This window comes from Sminthopsis crassicaudata, chromosome 3, assembly GCF_048593235.1.
Source record: "Sminthopsis crassicaudata isolate SCR6 chromosome 3, ASM4859323v1, whole genome shotgun sequence".
NCBI lineage: Eukaryota > Metazoa > Chordata > Mammalia > Dasyuromorphia > Dasyuridae > Sminthopsis > Sminthopsis crassicaudata.
The window spans coordinates 357,782,472-357,801,562 of record NC_133619.1 but is presented as its reverse complement, the minus strand read 5'-3'; the positions used below and the strand labels follow the sequence as shown (position 1 = coordinate 357,801,562).

The 19,091-nt window shown below is 31.7% G+C and overlaps 1 protein-coding gene across 3 annotated transcripts in view; it reads left to right on the top strand.

Annotated features, from left to right (window-relative positions):
- The window catches only part of CNTNAP5 (contactin associated protein family member 5), a 949,942-nt gene that overhangs the window by 218,391 nt on the left and 712,460 nt on the right, over positions 1–19,091 (top strand). For all 3 annotated transcript variants that reach the window (XM_074301761.1, XM_074301760.1, XM_074301762.1), the window contains exon 3: positions 7,098–7,291. In XM_074301761.1, the coding sequence (XP_074157862.1) occupies positions 7,098–7,291 (194 nt within the window). The remainder of the gene's footprint in view (positions 1–7,097; positions 7,292–19,091) is intronic.

The window sequence follows — 19,091 nt, the reverse complement described above, 5'->3', positions numbered from 1 at the left end:
TACTGTCTAGTGATTTTAAGTAGTCTAAAACAGCTTCTTAAACTATAGATTGTGATCCCAAATGGGGTTGCATAATTGAATGTTGGGGATCACAAAATTATCATTTACTTTCAGTAAGTGTTTGATTAGTATCCCTATTTATATAACTAGATACCTATGGTTATGTAAAAATGTCTTGGGTGAAAAAGGATCACAAGTGAAAAAAATTTTAAGAAGCCCTGATCTAAAAGAGTATTGATTAATTTGGCTGATACATAAGTGTAGCTTTCTTTTGATTAAATCTATTTTAGCTTTAACTTTGAGATCATAATTATTATCCTTGCTTTTTTATATAATAAATTCTACTCTGATCTTTATTTTATGGTTGTGTGTATTTCTTATTTCCTACCCCTCCTATCTCTACAACACTACTTCTATTGGCTACCTTGCACTTCTTTTGTTTAACCTGCTTCTGCTCTAAGGATTTCTTTCTTATATGCTCCCTCCCAATCACTCTTTATCCCATTCTTGTTAATTTACTTACCTTGTTCCTTCCAATTAATCTATGTACCCTTTTTATGCTTCTCTCTTATCCTATTCCCTCACCCACTTATTTCTTTATAAATTTAGAAGAATTTTATTCTTTTCTAATTGTATGTCTCTAACCCTGTTCTGATGTGAATAGGATTTCCTCTGAAAATTTCTTCCTTATCCTCTCCTTCCTCCTTTCCCACTTACTTTCTTATTTCTTTCTGAATTTTAAACACTTTTATGCCCTTCTAGATAATATATGTATTGTTCCATGTTTATCCCATTCTCAATGAGGAAAAGATTCCAGAACTTCCTGCCCCTAACATCCTCCCTCCCCCATCTAATTCCTCTGTATCAGTTCCTGTTCTTGTACCTTGTAACATGCTGTTGTCTCCAGGAGCTGCCAATTGCTCTCTGGGAGATCTGCTGTGTCAACTCAAATCTCTTGGACAGATTCTTCTTCCTGTAGAGAGCCGACTTCCCTTACTGCAGAGAGCAGCCTCAAGTCTGGTCCAGAAACAACTCCCTTTTTTCTCCAGAGCTGCCCTCTTTATCCTCCCAGAGAATGGGCATGGGATAATGCAAGGGCTTCTGGGAAGAATTACTTCAACCAATGAACTTGCTCAACCAAAGACCTTGCTTCCCCAAGAAAGACCAGAGCCAGAGAATTGTCAAGTACCGACTTAGCACTTAGGAAGAACCTAATATCTCATTATCTCATTAGCACTTAGTAAGAACCTAACAGTACCTCATTTGTATAACCTCATTTTGTACAGTGTATTCCTGGTTCTGCTTGTTTCCCTCATCACTAGGCTTTTCCGTAATCAGCTTGTTCATCATTTTTTATTGAACAATAATATTCCATTACCTTCATGTAATTCAGCTTGTTCAGCCATTCCCTAATTGATGATCAATTAGCTCCTTTTCCACTTCTTTCCTATCACAAAAAAAGAGCTGCTACAAACATTTTTGCATATGTAGGTCCTTTTCTCTCCTTTATGATTTCCTTGGGATAGAGACCCAGTAATGGCAATCCTGGGTCAAAGGGTAGGCACAGTTTTATAGCCCTTTGGGCATAGTTCCAGTTTGCTCTTCAACATGGTCCATAAACAATGCATTAGTATCCTAGTTTTCTCACATCTTCCCCAACATTTATCATTATTTTTGCCTGTTATCTAAACCAATCTGAGAGGTGTAAAGTGGTAACTCATAACTGTTTTAATTTTCATTTCTCTAATCAATAGTGATTTAGAACATTTTTTCTTATCTATAAATGACTTTAATTTCATCATCTGAAAATTGTTAGTTCATACCCATTGACCATTTATCAATTGGGGAATAACTTGTATTCTTATAAATTTGACACATTTCTTTACATATTTTACAAATCAAAATACTTTATCAAAAATACTGCCTGTAAAGATTTTCCCCCAGCTTTGTACTTCCCTTTTAATCTTATCTCTGTTGGTTTTGTTTATGAAAAAAATTTCAATTTAATGTATTCAAAGTTATCCATTTTGATTTTCTTAATGTTCTCAATTTCTTCTTTGATCATAAATTCCTTTCTCCAAAGATCTGAAAGCTAAATTATCCTTTGTTCTCCTATTTTTAAAAATAGTATTATCTTTTATGCTCAAATGATATATCCATTTGACCTTATAAATGTAGGTCTATGCCAAGTTTCTGGCATATTATTTTCCAATTTTTTTTACCAATTTTTGTCAAATAGAGAGTATTTTTCAGAAGCTGGAGTCTGGGGATTTATCAAATACTACACTGTTATAGACCTTGATAATTGTGTCTTGTATATGTAATCTGTTTCACTGAACCACCACTCCATTTCTTAGCCATTCTTTACCAAATGATTTTGATTACTGCTGCTTTATATTACAGTTTTAGGTTTGATAATGCTAAGCCACCATCCTTTGTATTTTTTTTTTTTATAAATTCCCTTGATATTCTTGACCTTTTGTTCTTCCAGATGAGTTTCATTATTATAATTTCCTGTGCTATAAAATAATATTTTGACAGTTTAATATGGCACTGAACAAGTAGATCACTTTAGGTAGAACTGTCATTTTTATTATATTAGCTGTGCTGAGCCATGAACAAGTGATATTTTCCCAATTATTCAGACCTGATTTTATTTGTGTGAGAAGTGTTTTGTAATCGTGTTCACATAGCTCTTAGTTTGTCTTTGTATTTTTTTTTTCTACTGTAATTTTACACATATTTTCTCTCCGTCTTGCTGATAGGCTTTGTCAGTAATACAGAAAAAAAAAAAAAAAAAAGATGATGATTTTCATGGGTATATTTCATATCCTGCAACTTTGCTAAAGCTCTAAACTATTTCCAGTAGGTTTTTGGATTATTTTCTTGAATATCATAATTATCACCTGCAAAGAATAATAGTTTTATTTCCTCATTGCCTATTCTAATTCCTTTAATTTCTTAATTTCTTATTGAAAAAGCCAACATTTCTACTTACTACAATGCTAAATAATAGTGATAATAATGGGCTTCCTTTTTCACCCCTGATCTTATTAGGAATGCAGTCAGCTTCTTTCTAGTAGGAATAATGGTTGTTATAGGTTTTAGATAGATACCACTTATTATTTTAAGGAAAGCTCCCTTTATCCCTATGTTCTCTAATGTTTATAATAGAAATAGGTGCTATATTTTGTCAAAAATTTTCTGCATCTTTTGAGATTATCATATGATTTCTGTTGTTTTTTTGTTATTGAAATGGTCAATTATGGTAATATTTTTCCTGATATTGAACCAGTCCTGCATTTCGAGTATAAATCCTACTTGGTAATACTATATTATCCTGTTGATAAATTGCTGGAATCTCTTTGCTACCATTTTATTTAAAATTTTTGCATCAATATTCATTAGGTAGATAGGTATATTCTTTCTCTGTTTTGGTTCTTTCTGGCTTAAATACCAAATTCATGTTTGTATCATAGAAGGAATTTGGCAGCACTCCTTTATCTATTTTTGCAAATAGTTTAAATAGTATTGGAATTAATTGTACTTTAAGTACTTGGTGGAATACAATTGTGAATTCATCTGGCCCTGGAGATTTTTTCTTAGGGTGTTCATTAATTACTTGTTCAATTTCTTTTTCTAAAATGGGAATATGTAAGTATTTTATTTTCTCTTCTGTTAACTTATGCAGTTCATATTTTTGAAAATATTTGTGTCAATTTCAGTTAGATTTTCAGACTTGCTGCCACAGGATTGTACAAAATAGATCCTAATTATTCCTTTAGTTTCTGTTTCTTTGATGGTGAATTTCATTTTTAATGCTGGAGATATGTTTTTTTTTCCTTTCCTTTTTCTGATAAAAGTAACCAAAAGTTTATTTATTTTGTTAGTTTTGTAATAAAACCAACTCTTAGTTTTGTTTAATAGTTCAATAGTGTTTTTTGTTTTTTTGTTTTTTTTTTTTAGTTTTTGTTTTATTAATCTCTCCTTTGCATTTCAAAATTTCTAATTTGGTATTTTATTAGAGGTTTTTAATTTGTTCTTTTTCTCATTTTTTTTTAGTTGCATGCCTAGTTTATTGATCTCCTCTTTTTCTATTTTATTTATGTAGCTATTTAGAGATACTAAATTTCTCCTAAGAACTACTCTGGCTGCATCCCATGGGTTTTGGTATGTTTCTCATTATTGTTATTTTCTAGGATGAAATTATGGATTGTTTTTGTAATTTGTTGTTTGACCCACTCATTTTTTAGAATTAGATTAAATTAATTTCCAATTTGTTTTTAATCTATCTTCCCCTGGCTCTTTATTGAATATAATTTTTACTCCTGTGTGTTCTGAAAAGGAAGCATTTACTTTTTCTGCCTTTTTGCATTTGATTGTGAGGTTTGTATGACATAATATATTGTCAATTTTGTGTAGGTACCATATACTGTTGAGAAAAAGTGTATTCCTTTCTGTCCCTATTCAATTTTTTCCAGATGTCTATGATATCTAGGTTTTCTAGGATCCAATTAACCTTCCTAGTTTCTTTCTTGTTTGTTTTGTGGTTAGATTTGTGTGTTATATTCTGAAAGAGGAAGGTTGAGGTCCCCCACTAGAATAGTTTTGCCATCTATTTCTTCCTGCAACTCTTAAAACCTTCTCTAGGAATTTGTCTGCTCTGCCACTTGGGGCATAAACATTTATTATCATTAGTATTAATTCATTTACTGTTCCCTTTATCAAGATGTACTTTCCCTCGTTATGCCTTTTAATAAGATCTATTTTTACTTTTGGTTTATCTGAGCTGTTTTTTTTTTTTTTTCCCCCTTCAGTTGAAGCATAATAAATTTTGTTCCAGCCTTTTACCTTTAGTATTTCCTTGGGATATAAGCCCAGTTGTAGCTCTGCTGGATCAAAGGGTATGCACATTTTGATTACTTTTTGGGCATAATTCCAGATTGCTCTCCAGAATGGTTGGATTCCCTCACAACCCCACCAACAATGCATCAGTGTCCCAGTTTTTCCACATCCCCTCCAACATTCATCATTATTTGTTCCTGTCATCTTAGCCAATCTGACATGTGTGTAATGGTATCTCAGAGCACAACACAGTTTCTTGATGTTTTCCTTATAGGATCCCTTTTCAGAGGTGATAGATACCTAGATTCTTTCAATGAGTATTTCCCCTCTGTTTCTAGAATATTGGAGCAGTTTTTCTTAATGATCTCTTGTAGAATGCTCTCCAAGCTTGTTTTTTGGTCACAGCCTTCAAAAATATTTAATTGTCTCTTCTGGATCTATTTTCTAGGTTGGCTGTTTTGCCAATGAAGTATTTCATATTTTCTTCCATTTTTTCATTATTTTTAGTTTCTTGCAGTCTCACAAAGTCATTAGATTCCATTTTCTCTGTTCTAGTTTTTAACGTGTGATTTTCTTAATTATCTTTTGTATCTCTTTTTCCATTTGGTTCATTCTACTGATTAAGGAGTTGTTTTCTGTAGACAATTTTTTTCCTTCTTTTTCCAAATGTTTGACTCTTATGCATACCTCTCTTTCCCTTTCTCATGTTTTCTTCTACCTCTCTTATTTGCCTTTTAAAGACTTTTATGAGAATTTCCAAGAAGCCTATTGGGCTTGAGACCAATTTATCTCACTTTTTGAAATTTCTTTTGTGGATATATTACCCTCACCTGAGTTTGTGTTTTGGTCTGCCAGGTCACCATAGTAATTTTCTATGGTCAAGGTTCTTTTCTGTTTCTTGATCATTTTTTTCCTTTTCTTTTGGTATTTCTCCTGTTTTTACTTTTAAGGTAGAGGTCTGCACCTGAGGTAAAGGGAGTGTTGTCCCAAGCTTTCTGTGCAGATCTGAGTCCTGGCTTTGAGCACAGCACCCCCTTGTGTTTTCAGGGAGTAGCTTTGCCTGCTCTGTTCATGAAACACCCTGATTTCCCAGAGTTTCCCTTCTGAGTTGGCTCTGGAAGCTTCCCTCTCCCCCTTAACTCCCCCCTTCTTCCCTTGCCATTTGCTCCTCTATTGAGTCAGGACTGAGGGTCTTACTTGCTGTGATTACTTCGTCTTATATGTCTTTTTTAATTTTTTTTATTATTATTATTATTTTTTTAGTAAATTCAGGGTTTTGTTTTGTTTTGTTTTTGCAACAAAAACCTGAAAATCTGAAAATTCTTTGAATATCTTTTTGTTTTTAAGATTATGGTTTTCTGGATATGATATTTTCAGCCACAAAGCCCATTTCTTTTGCTCTTCATCATATGGTGTTCCAGTATCTTTGGTCTTTTAATTTAGCCACTGCTAGTTCTTGCATGATTCTTATTATGTCTCCAGCATATTGGGATTTTGTTTTCTTGTGTCTTGCAATATTTTCTTCTTCACTGGGCATTCTGAAATTTAGCAATGATGTTCCTATAATCTTTCCTGATAGGATCTCTTTCATGTAGTTATTGGTGAGGTTTTGTTTTTTGTTTTTTATTTTTTTTTTTTTCTATTTCTACTTTCCTCTCTTGTTCTAACACCTTAGGACAATTTTCTTTATTTCTTGTGTTGTATCAGGATTCTTGTTTTGATCACAGCCTTCAGATACTCTGATTATTCTTACATTTTCTTGATCTGATGAATCCTGGATTTGCTAATTACTAATTTTGTAATGTTAAATAAATGATTTTATCCCCTTAAACCTTAATTTCTGTTTTTGTAAAATGAAGCAACTAATCTAGTCAAAATCAGCTGCAGAACTCCCCAATTCAACCTGATAAAAAATGTAATTGAGAAATATTTAACAAAAGAAATAAAAATATAATACAACATAGACAATGTTAATTTGTGGTTTCTAGATCACTATGAACCAAGCAGATATTCATTTCTATTTGAGTTTAACACCACTAATTTAGGTGAGTAGGTAATCTTATTTCTATATCCTATTGTGCTATATTCAATATTATTTTAGGAGAGTATGTTTCATTCAATGCCAAAATGTGAAAAGGCAAACTGAATTCTAGGAAATGAGTTCTGAGAAATATTTTTTTTTTAAATCTGTTTTTCTTTGCCTTTTTAAATTGAATATGTAAGCTATGACTCTCTCTTTTGTTCTTTACCAGGAGCTGGTGGTTGGTCCCCAGTGAAATCTAATTCACAACAATGGCTCCAGATTGATCTAGGAAACAGAGTGGAGATTACTGCAGTGGCTACCCAGGGACGATATGGGAGCTCTGACTGGGTAACAAGCTATATATTGATGTTTAGTGATACAGGCCGTAACTGGAAGCAATACAAGCAAGAAGACAACATCTGGGTAGGTCATTATATAGCTTCTTCTTAATTTATACCTTTGGATGATAACCACATAAGGATCCCTCATGATGCCATGTCCTTAGTTTGTTTGTGGGATTTTGTCTATTGCAGATCTGCATTGTGTTAGTGTAGATATTACAAGATAAAAATAATATTCTGTCCTTAACTAAATATAATAATAATGGGACTCATGGGACATGGAGAATTCAAATTAGTATATGTACATATTATATATATATATGACATGTACTAAAAGACCAAAAAGAGACTGAGATTGAGCAATTGGATGGGCAGGGAGCAAATATATATAAATATATAATATTTTATTTATCTGTGTAATATAATATAACCTATGTTTTTTATTATATTATTCCTTCACTATCAATGGAAAGGTTTAACAATTTCTTATGCTTAACAAAAAAACTGGAGGTTTCTTCAAAGTCTACTGAAATGAATAATATTAATAACAATATTTGACTTTTTCTGCAAATCAGAGATTAGATCCTTAGTCGACTTTCCAAACAGTTTGGTTCTAAAGTTCAAATAAATCTCGGACATGTAACTAGGATGAAATGATCAACACTTTATATCAGAGCAGAAATTATAGAGGACAGAAAGAGCATTATCTCATAGTACTGTTCTATTCTTCACTTCCTTTCCTTCTCATAGCATACCAAAATTGGCTTCATCACAGGGCAAGTATTCTTCCCTAGGTAGGCATATCCATGTAACACATTAGAAGATCTCCATCTCTTTTCAGTAGTTTAACTTATCTAGTAACTCAACCTCAAATAGAGTCACAAGGAGTTGGACACAACTGAAATGAACTTATATACTCTAGTTACTCAGGATCAAAATTAGTTTTTTATACAAATAATATAAAATTTGAAAACAAAGTTAGAAATTTTAAAAATATCTTAAAATCAAAAAAGGTTCATGTTATTACTTGAGTATATACTAATTTGAATTTTAGGAAGGTATAGGAAGTGTAGGCCTAAGGAAGATCTGTCCATTGGATTTCAGGACTAAGTAGACCCCTACCCAGATAACAAAGATGAAACTGTTGGTGCTTGGGGTGGAGTCCCCTCAAGGAGGAAAGGCCATATTTGAACTGAGATCCTCCTGACTTCAGGGCTAGTTCTCTACCTACTAAGCCACTTAGCTGCCCCAAAATAAGCCATTCTTAAGAAAACTTTAAAATTACTTTTGTTTAAATGTTTCAGATTTTCTTCACCTCTCTCACCTTTTCACTTTGAAAGGACAAACAATATAATATCAATAATGCACAGGAAATTACATTAACATATTAGAAATATTGCAAAACAATGAAAAAAATATCAAGAAACAAAAAATTTAACGTATGCTGCAATTTACATTCAGAATTTATCAGATCTCTCTTAGTAGGAGGATAATATTTTTCATCATGAGTCCTCTGAAATTGTCTTGAATCATATATTGATCAGAGAACTTAAGTATTTCACAGTTGATCAATTTTAAATTATTGCTATTATTCTGTACAATGTTCTATTCCTGCTCACTTACCTTTGTATCAGTTCATATGTCTTTCAAGTTTTTTTTTTTTCTGAAACCATGCTGCTTTTCATTTCTTACAGCACAATAATATTTCATCAATGTTATAACCCCCCCCCATTCATGGTCATCCCCTCAATTTCCAGTTCTTTGTCATCAGAAAAAAATGAAATGTTCAGATATATTTCAAAGGCAGTCTGCAACCTTCTGAAAGGAGAAACTCTCCTCTCTCTCTACTCCCTACATCCCTTTCCATCTCTGTCTCTTAACGGGGAAAATGAGTGGAATGTTGAAATCTTGTCAATTTTTTTTTGTTGATAGCATAACATTTCCCACAATATCATCCAACTGGAAATTTCTATAAGCCATAGGGAGGAAGACATTGTGACAAATTTCTGGAATTCACCAATCAGGACACAAAGAAATTATCACATACTTCTCTCTATGTAGATGGGATAGAAAAGTATTATTCATCTGCAATAACCAGGATCATATCCAAGTAAAAGATACAGCTTATAGTCAAGTAGGCCAGAATCATGCAAATAAATTAGCTTTCAGAATAATAGGTCATAGATATTTAAAATCTATACATTCAAAGCTACCTCAGATGTCCAGAGTTGAAAGCTTTATATTATTATTATGCCTATTGTATGATATTTATATTATGTACTTTGTTTATTTTTATTTATTCGTTTTAAATTAATGATACATGTTTATAGATATGTAATTATAGATTTATATACATATATGTATAATGGATATGTTCCTCCTCAGAATAGAATCTCATGGTGAATAGAGGTCCCATCATTCTTTGTATTTGTACTCAAAATGCCTTACATATAATTGTCAAATAATTACTTCTTTGTTGATAAGCATAATGATGCTAAAATATAAAATTAGGCAAACTGTTTTTCGTTTGGCCATTTTATGATGCTAAAATATAAAATTAGGCAAACTGTTTTTCGTTTGGCCATTTTATTTTATTTTTAAACTAGATTTCACACAGAATATGTATATGTAATATACAGAGACATATAATATATAAACAAATATACATATGTACATATTTTTTCTATTTTATATGTTATATATACATATACATGCATATATATATATACACATACATACATACAGAGAGAGAGAGAGAGAGAGACATATACATATATATATATATATATATATATATATATATATATATATATACCAGTATCTTAAAGGATAAGCTAAAAAAAATCAATAAATAAGGGATTTAGCTATTCTAGCTAAGGATTTTGTTGCCAAGAATGTCTTAAAAAGACATGACCTGAAATGGTATTACTTGGCAGATCTGCTAAGCCATAGGACTAGATGGTAGAAAGATAAATGTATTTGAATTATGTCTCATAAATTCACTCTGTGAATAACCCACATTCATCCCCATTTTCTTATCTATAAAATGGATATAATAATAGCAACCATTTAATACAGTTGTTGTGAAGATTAAAAGAGATTTCAAGAGATTATTTATTTATTTGCTTGTTTTGTTTATTTATTTTAAGAGATTTAAAAAGATTAATAAGAGATTTTAATTTAAAAGATTAAAAGATGCAAAGTGACTTGCATAATTTTAAAAAATAAGTATTAGTAGTAGAGTAATGGCAGTAATGATAATGGAAGTAATGGTGCTGGGAAGAGGAGGAGAAGAAAGGAGGAGAAAGAGAAGAAAACAGTAAGATTAAGATTAATGATCATAGATTGAATCTGAAAAGGACTTTAGAAGTCAGTCCAATAATATCATTTTAGAGAGTTGGAAACTGAAGTATAGAGTTGTATTATGTGTATGCTGGGGTCATATAGGAATTAATTTCTGATATGGAATTGGAATCCATGTCCTCTTGACACAAGTTCAGTGACCAATTCATTATACCACATCTAATTTCTGTAATGATTATGACTTTGTCATTCATAAAGACATTAAGTATTCTGAATGAAGGCATTTTCACTGGTTTTCCTTATATATTTGGAAATGTCTTTCTTTAACTTTTGAATTCCCCAGCTTCTGTCAAATCTGAGCTAAAATTCATACTTTTATGAGAAATCTTTCTCATGTTCCTTAATACTAGTGTCTTCCCTCTGTTGCTTGTCTCCAATTTTTCTTGTATGGATCTTGATTGTACAGTTATTTACAAGTTATCTCTTCCAAAAGGGGTATCATTGAATTGTTGGTAGAGTAATGCACTAGTCTAACCATTTTGGGGACTAATTAGGAACTAGTTAGGAACTAAGGGATATAAAATTGTATATTTCCTCGATGCAGCAATATCACACTATTGGGTTTTTATCCAAAAGAGATCAGATATGAAGGGAATGGATTTGTTGAGACAAAAATATTTAGAGCATCTCTTTTTTGTGCTAGCCAAAGTAGAGGAATCTAGGAGATGCTCATTAATTGGAAAATGGATGAACAAGTTGTGGCATATTATTATGATAGAACACAATTGTGCTAAGGCAAATGATGAAAGATGTGATTTTAAAAAATCAAAAAAAACATGATAAGACTTATGTTAACAGATGCAAAATGAAGTGATAAGAATTAGGAAATCATTTTGCACAGTAACAACAATCCTATTATGATGATCAACTATGAAAAATTTGACTGTACTGATCAGTAAAATGATCCAACATAATTCCAAAGGACTTAAATATATTTTTTAAAAAAGAGGTTATCCATTTTCAGATGGAGGATTAATGAACAATACAAACTGAAGTATAATTTTATCACTTTTAATGTTTTCTTGCTTTTAAACAAATTGGCTAATATGGAAATACATTTTGCATGATTTCACATATATAATTGATGTGTTACTTGTTTTTTTTTTTTTTTTTTTTTTTTTTGGGTGAGTTAGAATGAAATGGGAGGAGGGAGAGAATTTGGAACTTAATTTAAAAAGGAAAAAGTGTTAAAAGTAAATTAATAAGATCTTTATAAAAAACAAAAAGGAATTATATTTTTCCTTTCATTGTAACCACAGTGCTTAGTGAGGTGACTAACATTAAATGCATGGTTGATTAACTTTGTGTTGACTGACTACTTTTCTAGCATGAACATTATTTGAAGACACAATAGTTACTTTGTTGTTACTGTTCAAGTTGTAGCTGACTCTTCACAATCTTATTTGAAGTTTTCTTGGTACAGATACTGGAATGGTTTTCCATTTCCTTCTACAACTAATTTTACTGGTGAGGAAATTAAAGCAAACAGTTGAGTGACTTACTCAGAGTTACACAGATAATAAATATCTAAGGCTGGATTAGAAATCAAATCTTTTGGACTCCAGATCTAATACTCTATCCACTTAACTATCTAGATGTCTAAATTAAAGTTTATGTAAAGGTAAAAGAATAGTCTGAACTGTATCCATTTCCCAACGCCTTGGTATTTGCTACTGATTCACTGATTTGCATTTACATTGAGGATGACAATCATTTATTTATTCTTTGCATATATTAGTAAATTCTCTGTCTACGTAAGCTTGGCTTTTCAAAATGCCAAATATGGGGGGGGGGGGGGAAACTTAATAAATGTATCAATTGGCTCTAATGCTTTCTTGTCTTTGTTGTTATGAATACCTTAAGCCAGGAAACAATCTATTATGTAAAGTGGAAAGAGTCCTAAATTTGAAATCAGAAGTTAGGGTCAAATTTGAGCTTTTGTTCCTTCCTAGCTGTGGGACAGCAAATCATTCAGTCTTTGGGAACCTTAATTTCCTTATTTCCAAAATGAGGACTTGAAGTGCACTTTCCACTCTAAAGATTATGATTCTTTGCTTCCTATCACGACTGGTAGTGTGTACTGCTCCATATAAGTGTCAGCTCTTCTATTTTAATCTCTTAGAAGCTGAAGATTTTGTTTAGCAAAAATTATGCATGGTGCTTTTAGGTCTCTTCTATATTGTGATCGAATTTTCAGAATTCCATATATTCACACAGGGGAAGAGAGACAGAGACAGAGACCAAAGAGAGAGACAGACAAAAACAAAGACAAAAAGTCAGAGAAAGAAAAAGAGAGACAAATACAGACAGATTGGATATTTAACAACAAAGGTATTAATTTGTCTTTATGTTTGTTAAGATTTATCATTTTTACTTACACTTATAATTCACTTAAATTTAATAAATACTAATTAACATATAGATATTAAGCTCTCCCCTCCCTTTAATCTATCCATATTGTATTCTCTCTCTCTCTCTCTCTCTCTCTATCTTTTTTAATCAAGAAAAAGCAATGATTCATAGTGGATAGAATTAATTTGGAGCCAGGAAGGTCTTCTGGGTTAAAGTACTATATCTGATATGAATTTACAGAGCAGTGGCATATTGCAAAGTATGTAACAAATAGCCCTCCAAAGCTCAACAAACTTTTTAGTATTTTCTGCATTTTTAGCCTTTTTTCTATTGTCATCGTAAGTCAAAATAAAAGCAATAAAGCAATAAAATAAGTCCGTATCCAATATTTCTAGTATGTGTTCATTAGGAAAATTATCTCTCATAATATATTTGTATCTAACTCCAACATACTCATGGGTAATCTTGTGTAACTCATATAACTTCTATATGTTCTAGGAAATTCCCTAATGCTATATAGTGACAGGCAAAGTGCTGACCCACATTAGAAGAGGAAGTATATTCGTCCAGAAATTCTCTCCTCTATTGACATCACAGGTCCAATCATCATATCATCGAGGAGATTTTACTCTTATCTATAAACTGTAAGATATTATTCTATTCAGTCCCTTTTCTAGATTATTTTACAAACATTCAAAATTAAGTCAAACTACACCAAACCCTGAGGAATCATACTCTTCATATTTCTTCATCCAAGTAACTGTCCTTTTATTCTTGCCTTTTGCTTTCTGGTTTTTAGCAAGTTCCTAGTCTAGCAAAAACTTTTTTCTACTTATGAAATTTTTTTTTAAATATCACTTGACTTGGGCTTTTTTAAAAATAAAGGCTTTAAAAAGTCTTAATTGGTGACAATCTGAATTCTTCTATTTTGAATATATAATATTCTCTTCAGTTGAGATGATTACAACAAAATCCAGTCTCTTAGATACCTTATTTAAACATTGTTTTTAAGTAATAATCACTATATCAGTTAAGCATTTGCCAAAAAGATATACCATATTTTTTATTACTTTTCATGCTTGTGCTTTATCACTAGACATAGTTTTATAAATAGTTATTCATATTAACTCATAAGATATTATTTCTAGAACTGTGTCATATGATTAAAATAGAATCAAAAAACAAAAATAGAACACTCCGATGTCCTTGATTAACAGGATTGTCTTAAGAACACATGAGCTGCAAATTATGGTGATGACAATGATAAAATCTGTCAGGAATCATTTCATCATATAACTAAAGAGTTAAGTAACTGTTCTATATAGTACTTGATTTATTTCAATATTCTGAGGTAAATTTCAAGGAAAGGTAAGCTTCTGCTATTATGTTATTTATCATGTATAACAGAAACTCATATTAACAATTCTGTAGAACTTCAAACTTAAAAAAAATATTTCTTCACAAACTGTAACTTGTATATCAATCATTATTTCCATTTTACAGAGGAGGAAAATGAGGTTTGAAAAGGTGAAAGGATAAATATAGTCAGGACATTTTGAGATGTGGATTCAAAAACAGCTTTTTGTGATTCCTTTTCATTATACCACAATGCCTAAAATAGGGCCATTCTCCTCTTTAATAACTTTATTTTGCTCTTTTTATATAAGGGGGGAAACCAAGCTATAACTATTATGTTACCATTTCTAAATTTTCAAAAGGTGCCCTTTAATGACAAAGACCACATAAAATTATGTTCTAGAATTCAGAATAAAAGTAGTTTGGGCCAAGGAGTTTGCAAGGACCTTTTTCAATTCCAAGGAAACCACAGAAATCAACTGCCTCATAAGGCTTCTCTGGTCAACTTTGTGACTTTCTATGATGCCTTTTCCTGACTTGTTTGATGCCTATTCGACTTCATTTAATTTCTTATATATCAGCCTTTGGTTTTGTCATCTTTTACCTCTTCCCATTTAATTTCTTGATCCCTAAGAATGATCTGATTATTAGAATTGCATCTTGCTTGCTCACTATGTGAATCAAATAATCAGCTTCCTTTGCACTTTGTACTTCTAGACTGAACTATTTCCTTTTATTTCCATTTAGCAAACAGTTGTCAACCTCCCAATGTTTGCCCACATGCCTGGTACCTGTGGTTGGGAATGGATCTTAAAAGATGTGGTCAATATGAATCATCAGAGAAACCTAAGGGGCATATTATACCGACTCAAAATAGTATGATTAATATAAAAAGGAGGCCATTAGCAAGATATGTGTGGGAATAGTACATCAACTCCTAATTAGTCCTAATTGGTTAAAACAGAAGGGACATTTGAGTCAGTTTCCTCTTTTGTAAGGAGAAATGATTGCTTACTAGATGGCCTCTAAAAAGCCTTACAGCTAGAGATCAATCCCCAGGACCTAATAATATATGTTCTTAATTTAAGTACAAAACAACAAAATACATTTGTGAGCTGTATGCTTGTCTAGCTTTTCATTTCATTAATTCCCTTAGTTTGTAACATAGTCAACTCCCTTGAAACACTCTGAAGTGATATAAACAAATGCCTAAATCTTCCATTTTCTTTAATCTTTTTAATCCTTTTAATCTGAAAATTGACAAATCTACAACTCTGTTTTTGTCTAGTGCATCTCCCCATGCTGTTTAACTTCTTCAAAGAACAAGTGCTAATTTGTATGTGCTCATATGTCAATTTAGCATGTAGTACAAATAGGAAGGAAGCAGAGACTCTTTTGGATTAATATTCACATGGAAGGCTTCTAGGGGAGAACAGATGTGTTTAATCTATCCAACAAACTGGTCACATTTATAACAGGATGGAATTCAGCACCTGGCACCTAAGACAGGGAGAATACTGTGCTCAAAGCCAATTCTCCCAAATCCATTTGTATTTAAATGATCTTATTGTGAAAATACTTAGTGATGCACAGGAAACTGGGCTTATCATTGTATTTTCAATATGAATAAATATATATAGATTGTTAAATTCGCTGGCTATTGATTAGAAAGCTTGCAAATGAAACGAAATCATTTTCACATGCAGTCACACTGAAGTGTTTTTAAAAAATCTTATAACAATAGCTGCCTTAATAATTTCAATTCCAAGTGCCCCATAGGTCTGACTACTCCAAAAGTCAACTAGTCAATTTGTTCAAAGAGAAAAAAAGGAAAATTGAAAAGTAATTAGGAGAAACTCTATCATGATTCATTTTATGCCTTTAGATTCATTTTCATTCCCATTGTTTCATTTCTGATTTGGATTTGTCTTCTCATTCCTCTTCCTTTTTTTCTCCTGAACTCTTCAACTGTCTCAGCTCTTTCCCCTCTTTTCCATTTTCATTGCTTCCCTCTCTTAACTTCTTTTCTATCTTCTCTCTCTCCCTGTTGCCTTCTCCCTTACTTTTTCAACTCTTTGATTCCTTCTATTGTTCTCATTATCACTTCTCCTGTTCTGCTTCCTTCTTTCCTTTCCTTATTTTCTCCCCTTCTTATTTTTATCATTCTCAATATCTCTTCTTGTTTTTTCTCCTCTAAATTCAAAGTAGTAAAGAAGTAGAGGAGTCAAAAAGAAAGGAACAATTATGATTCATTTTGTCACTTTTTCTAAATTAAAAACCCCCACAATTCTACTACTTATATTTTGATGTTTAATAGAAACCTAAAAAATAGGGGGAGAGATAGTTTTGTTTGTTTGTTCCCCATTTTTATATCCCTTCAAATGGTTCCAGGATAAAACAAAACCCTGATAAGAGATGAGAAACTAGTTATAAAAGGCAGTTTCCATTTTCAAAAATATGAGTAGCTACCATTGCAATCACAGACAGGTGGAAACAATCAGAACAATCACAAAATAGAAGGGTAGATCTAGATCAGTTCTATCTTAACTAGAAGTTAAGAATTTGGGGAATGGAGGAAGGTGGAGTATACTAAAGTTACTATCAAGCTGATCCCTTTTCCTTCCATTTAGATTCATAGGGGAAAGTTTAAAAAAAAAAAAAAAAAAGCAGCAAAAAAAAAAAAAAAAAAAAAGCAGCAATATTTAAAACTAAAGCCTCAAAGGGGAAAGAAAAAAAAAAAAAAAAAAAAAAAAAAAAAAAAGCTAAGTTCCCTTTGTACATACTAGCCAAGAAACTTAGTCAATTAAGCTAATTAAAGGTGTTTGGCCATGGGGACTAGCAGTAGACAAAGTGGCTAGAGAATGAACCTGGGGAGTTTCTGACTTGGAAACTGGTAGGTTTCAGGCCAAACTTAAATGTTCCAAGCTCTAAAGGTCTAGTCATCAGAGAGGAATAATAGAGACATGGCAGGAATTTCTGGGTAGTTAAAGTCTCCCAGGCGTTCTAAGAAAAATTAGAATACCTTATATCTTAGTAGTAAACCAAGCTTGATTGTATTAATTAGTATAAAAATTAATCAAGAGAGTAGGAATCACTAGTGGATTGGGAGATGATTTCATAGACCTTCAAAAAGACATGAATCCCACCTCTAAGGTATGCTGGCTCTGTGATCTTGAGCAAGTCATTTAACTTTTCCGCAGTGACTTCTGTGCAACTCTAAGAATGTATATTTCAGAACAATTGCCAATCTCTATTGATAGAGGAGGTCCTTCACTGGAAGTTTCTCATACTATGAAATCATATTTCCATAGAAACAATCAAAACATTTCATATAAAAGACCATAAATTTGTCTTATGTTAAGAACTATATGCTCTTGATGACATCAATAATTAATGTCACTTTTAAAAGTTAAATGGTAATTTTATTGTATATTTAAAATGAATAGCAAATTGTACTTAATAGATTTATAGTTTCAATTACAATCTTTTTTCTATTCTATTATGCTATAGAAATGCTTGTTTTATTTGTAAGTTCAGAATAACATAAATACTAAAAATTAATGTTTAATCAATTTTAATTAAAATAGAATATTTTAATTTTTGAATAATAAACAAGCAGTAAGATATATGGTTTAAATATCTAACCAATTTCATTTATCTATGCCTGAAAGCCATATCTCCTACATTCTAAATACAACCATTGCCAAACTATTACTTCCTAGTTGTATAAGACAGCTGCCCTTTGGCAGAGTGAACAGATGGAATCATCTATACCTTTTTAATTCATTTCAACTCTATCTCCACAAAATTATCAACAATTTCAGTTCTAGGGGAGCTTCTCCAGAAGTTGCTGAACTCCTCTCTCCCTTACAGTAGAGTCAACAGACATTTGTTAAGAGCTTCCTGTGAACACACCACAACACTAAGTGTGGGAATAAAAAAAAAAAAAAAAAAAAAAAAAAAAGGCATGTGACTATCCCTTCTCTCAAGGAATTTAGAACTTAATGGGAGAAAATCGTGGAGAGGTATATAAATGTTGGGCAGCTAGGTAATGCAATGAATAGAGAGCCAAGCCTGGAGTCAAGAAGTCCTGAGTCCAAGTTTGGTCTTAGAGACAGACAAGCTATGTGACCATGGACAAGTCACTGAAACCTGTTTGTCTCAGTTTCCTCATCTGTTAAATAAGTCAGAAAAAGAAATAGCAATTCCAATATATATGTCAAGAAAAATCAAATGAGGCCACAAAGAGTTGGACATGAGTGCACAACAATATTATTTATTTGGCTGAGGAAAAAAATTAAAAGGAAAAATTCGGAAAAGAATTGAGAGAGATGCAAAAGGAAATACAAAAAGCAAGAGGAGAAGAATGCCTTAAAAAAGTAAAATTGGCCAGTTGGGAAAGAAGGTATAAAAGCTCACTGATAAAATAATTCCTCAAAAAATAGAATTAAGCAAATGGAAGCTAATGACTTTATGAAAAAACAAGATACAATAAAACAATATCAAAAATAAATGAGAAAATAGAAAATAGAAGTACCTGTAAAGTTTTTCTTCCACAATTTGACCCAACACTTTGTAATTCCATTTCCTCTGTCCATTTGTTCAGCAAGCAAATTGTTTCATAAGTAGAATAGCCCAGGTTGTTCTATCAATTTATCTTATATGAACAAGATTTTAAAATATTTAATAGCAATCTTAATGTAATCACACATCAAAATGACAAAATCAGGTCTGATCATTGGATAAAGAATAATTGAGAATAATAAGCCACAGACTTTAACAAATACTACTAGGGAAAAAAAAAAAAAAAA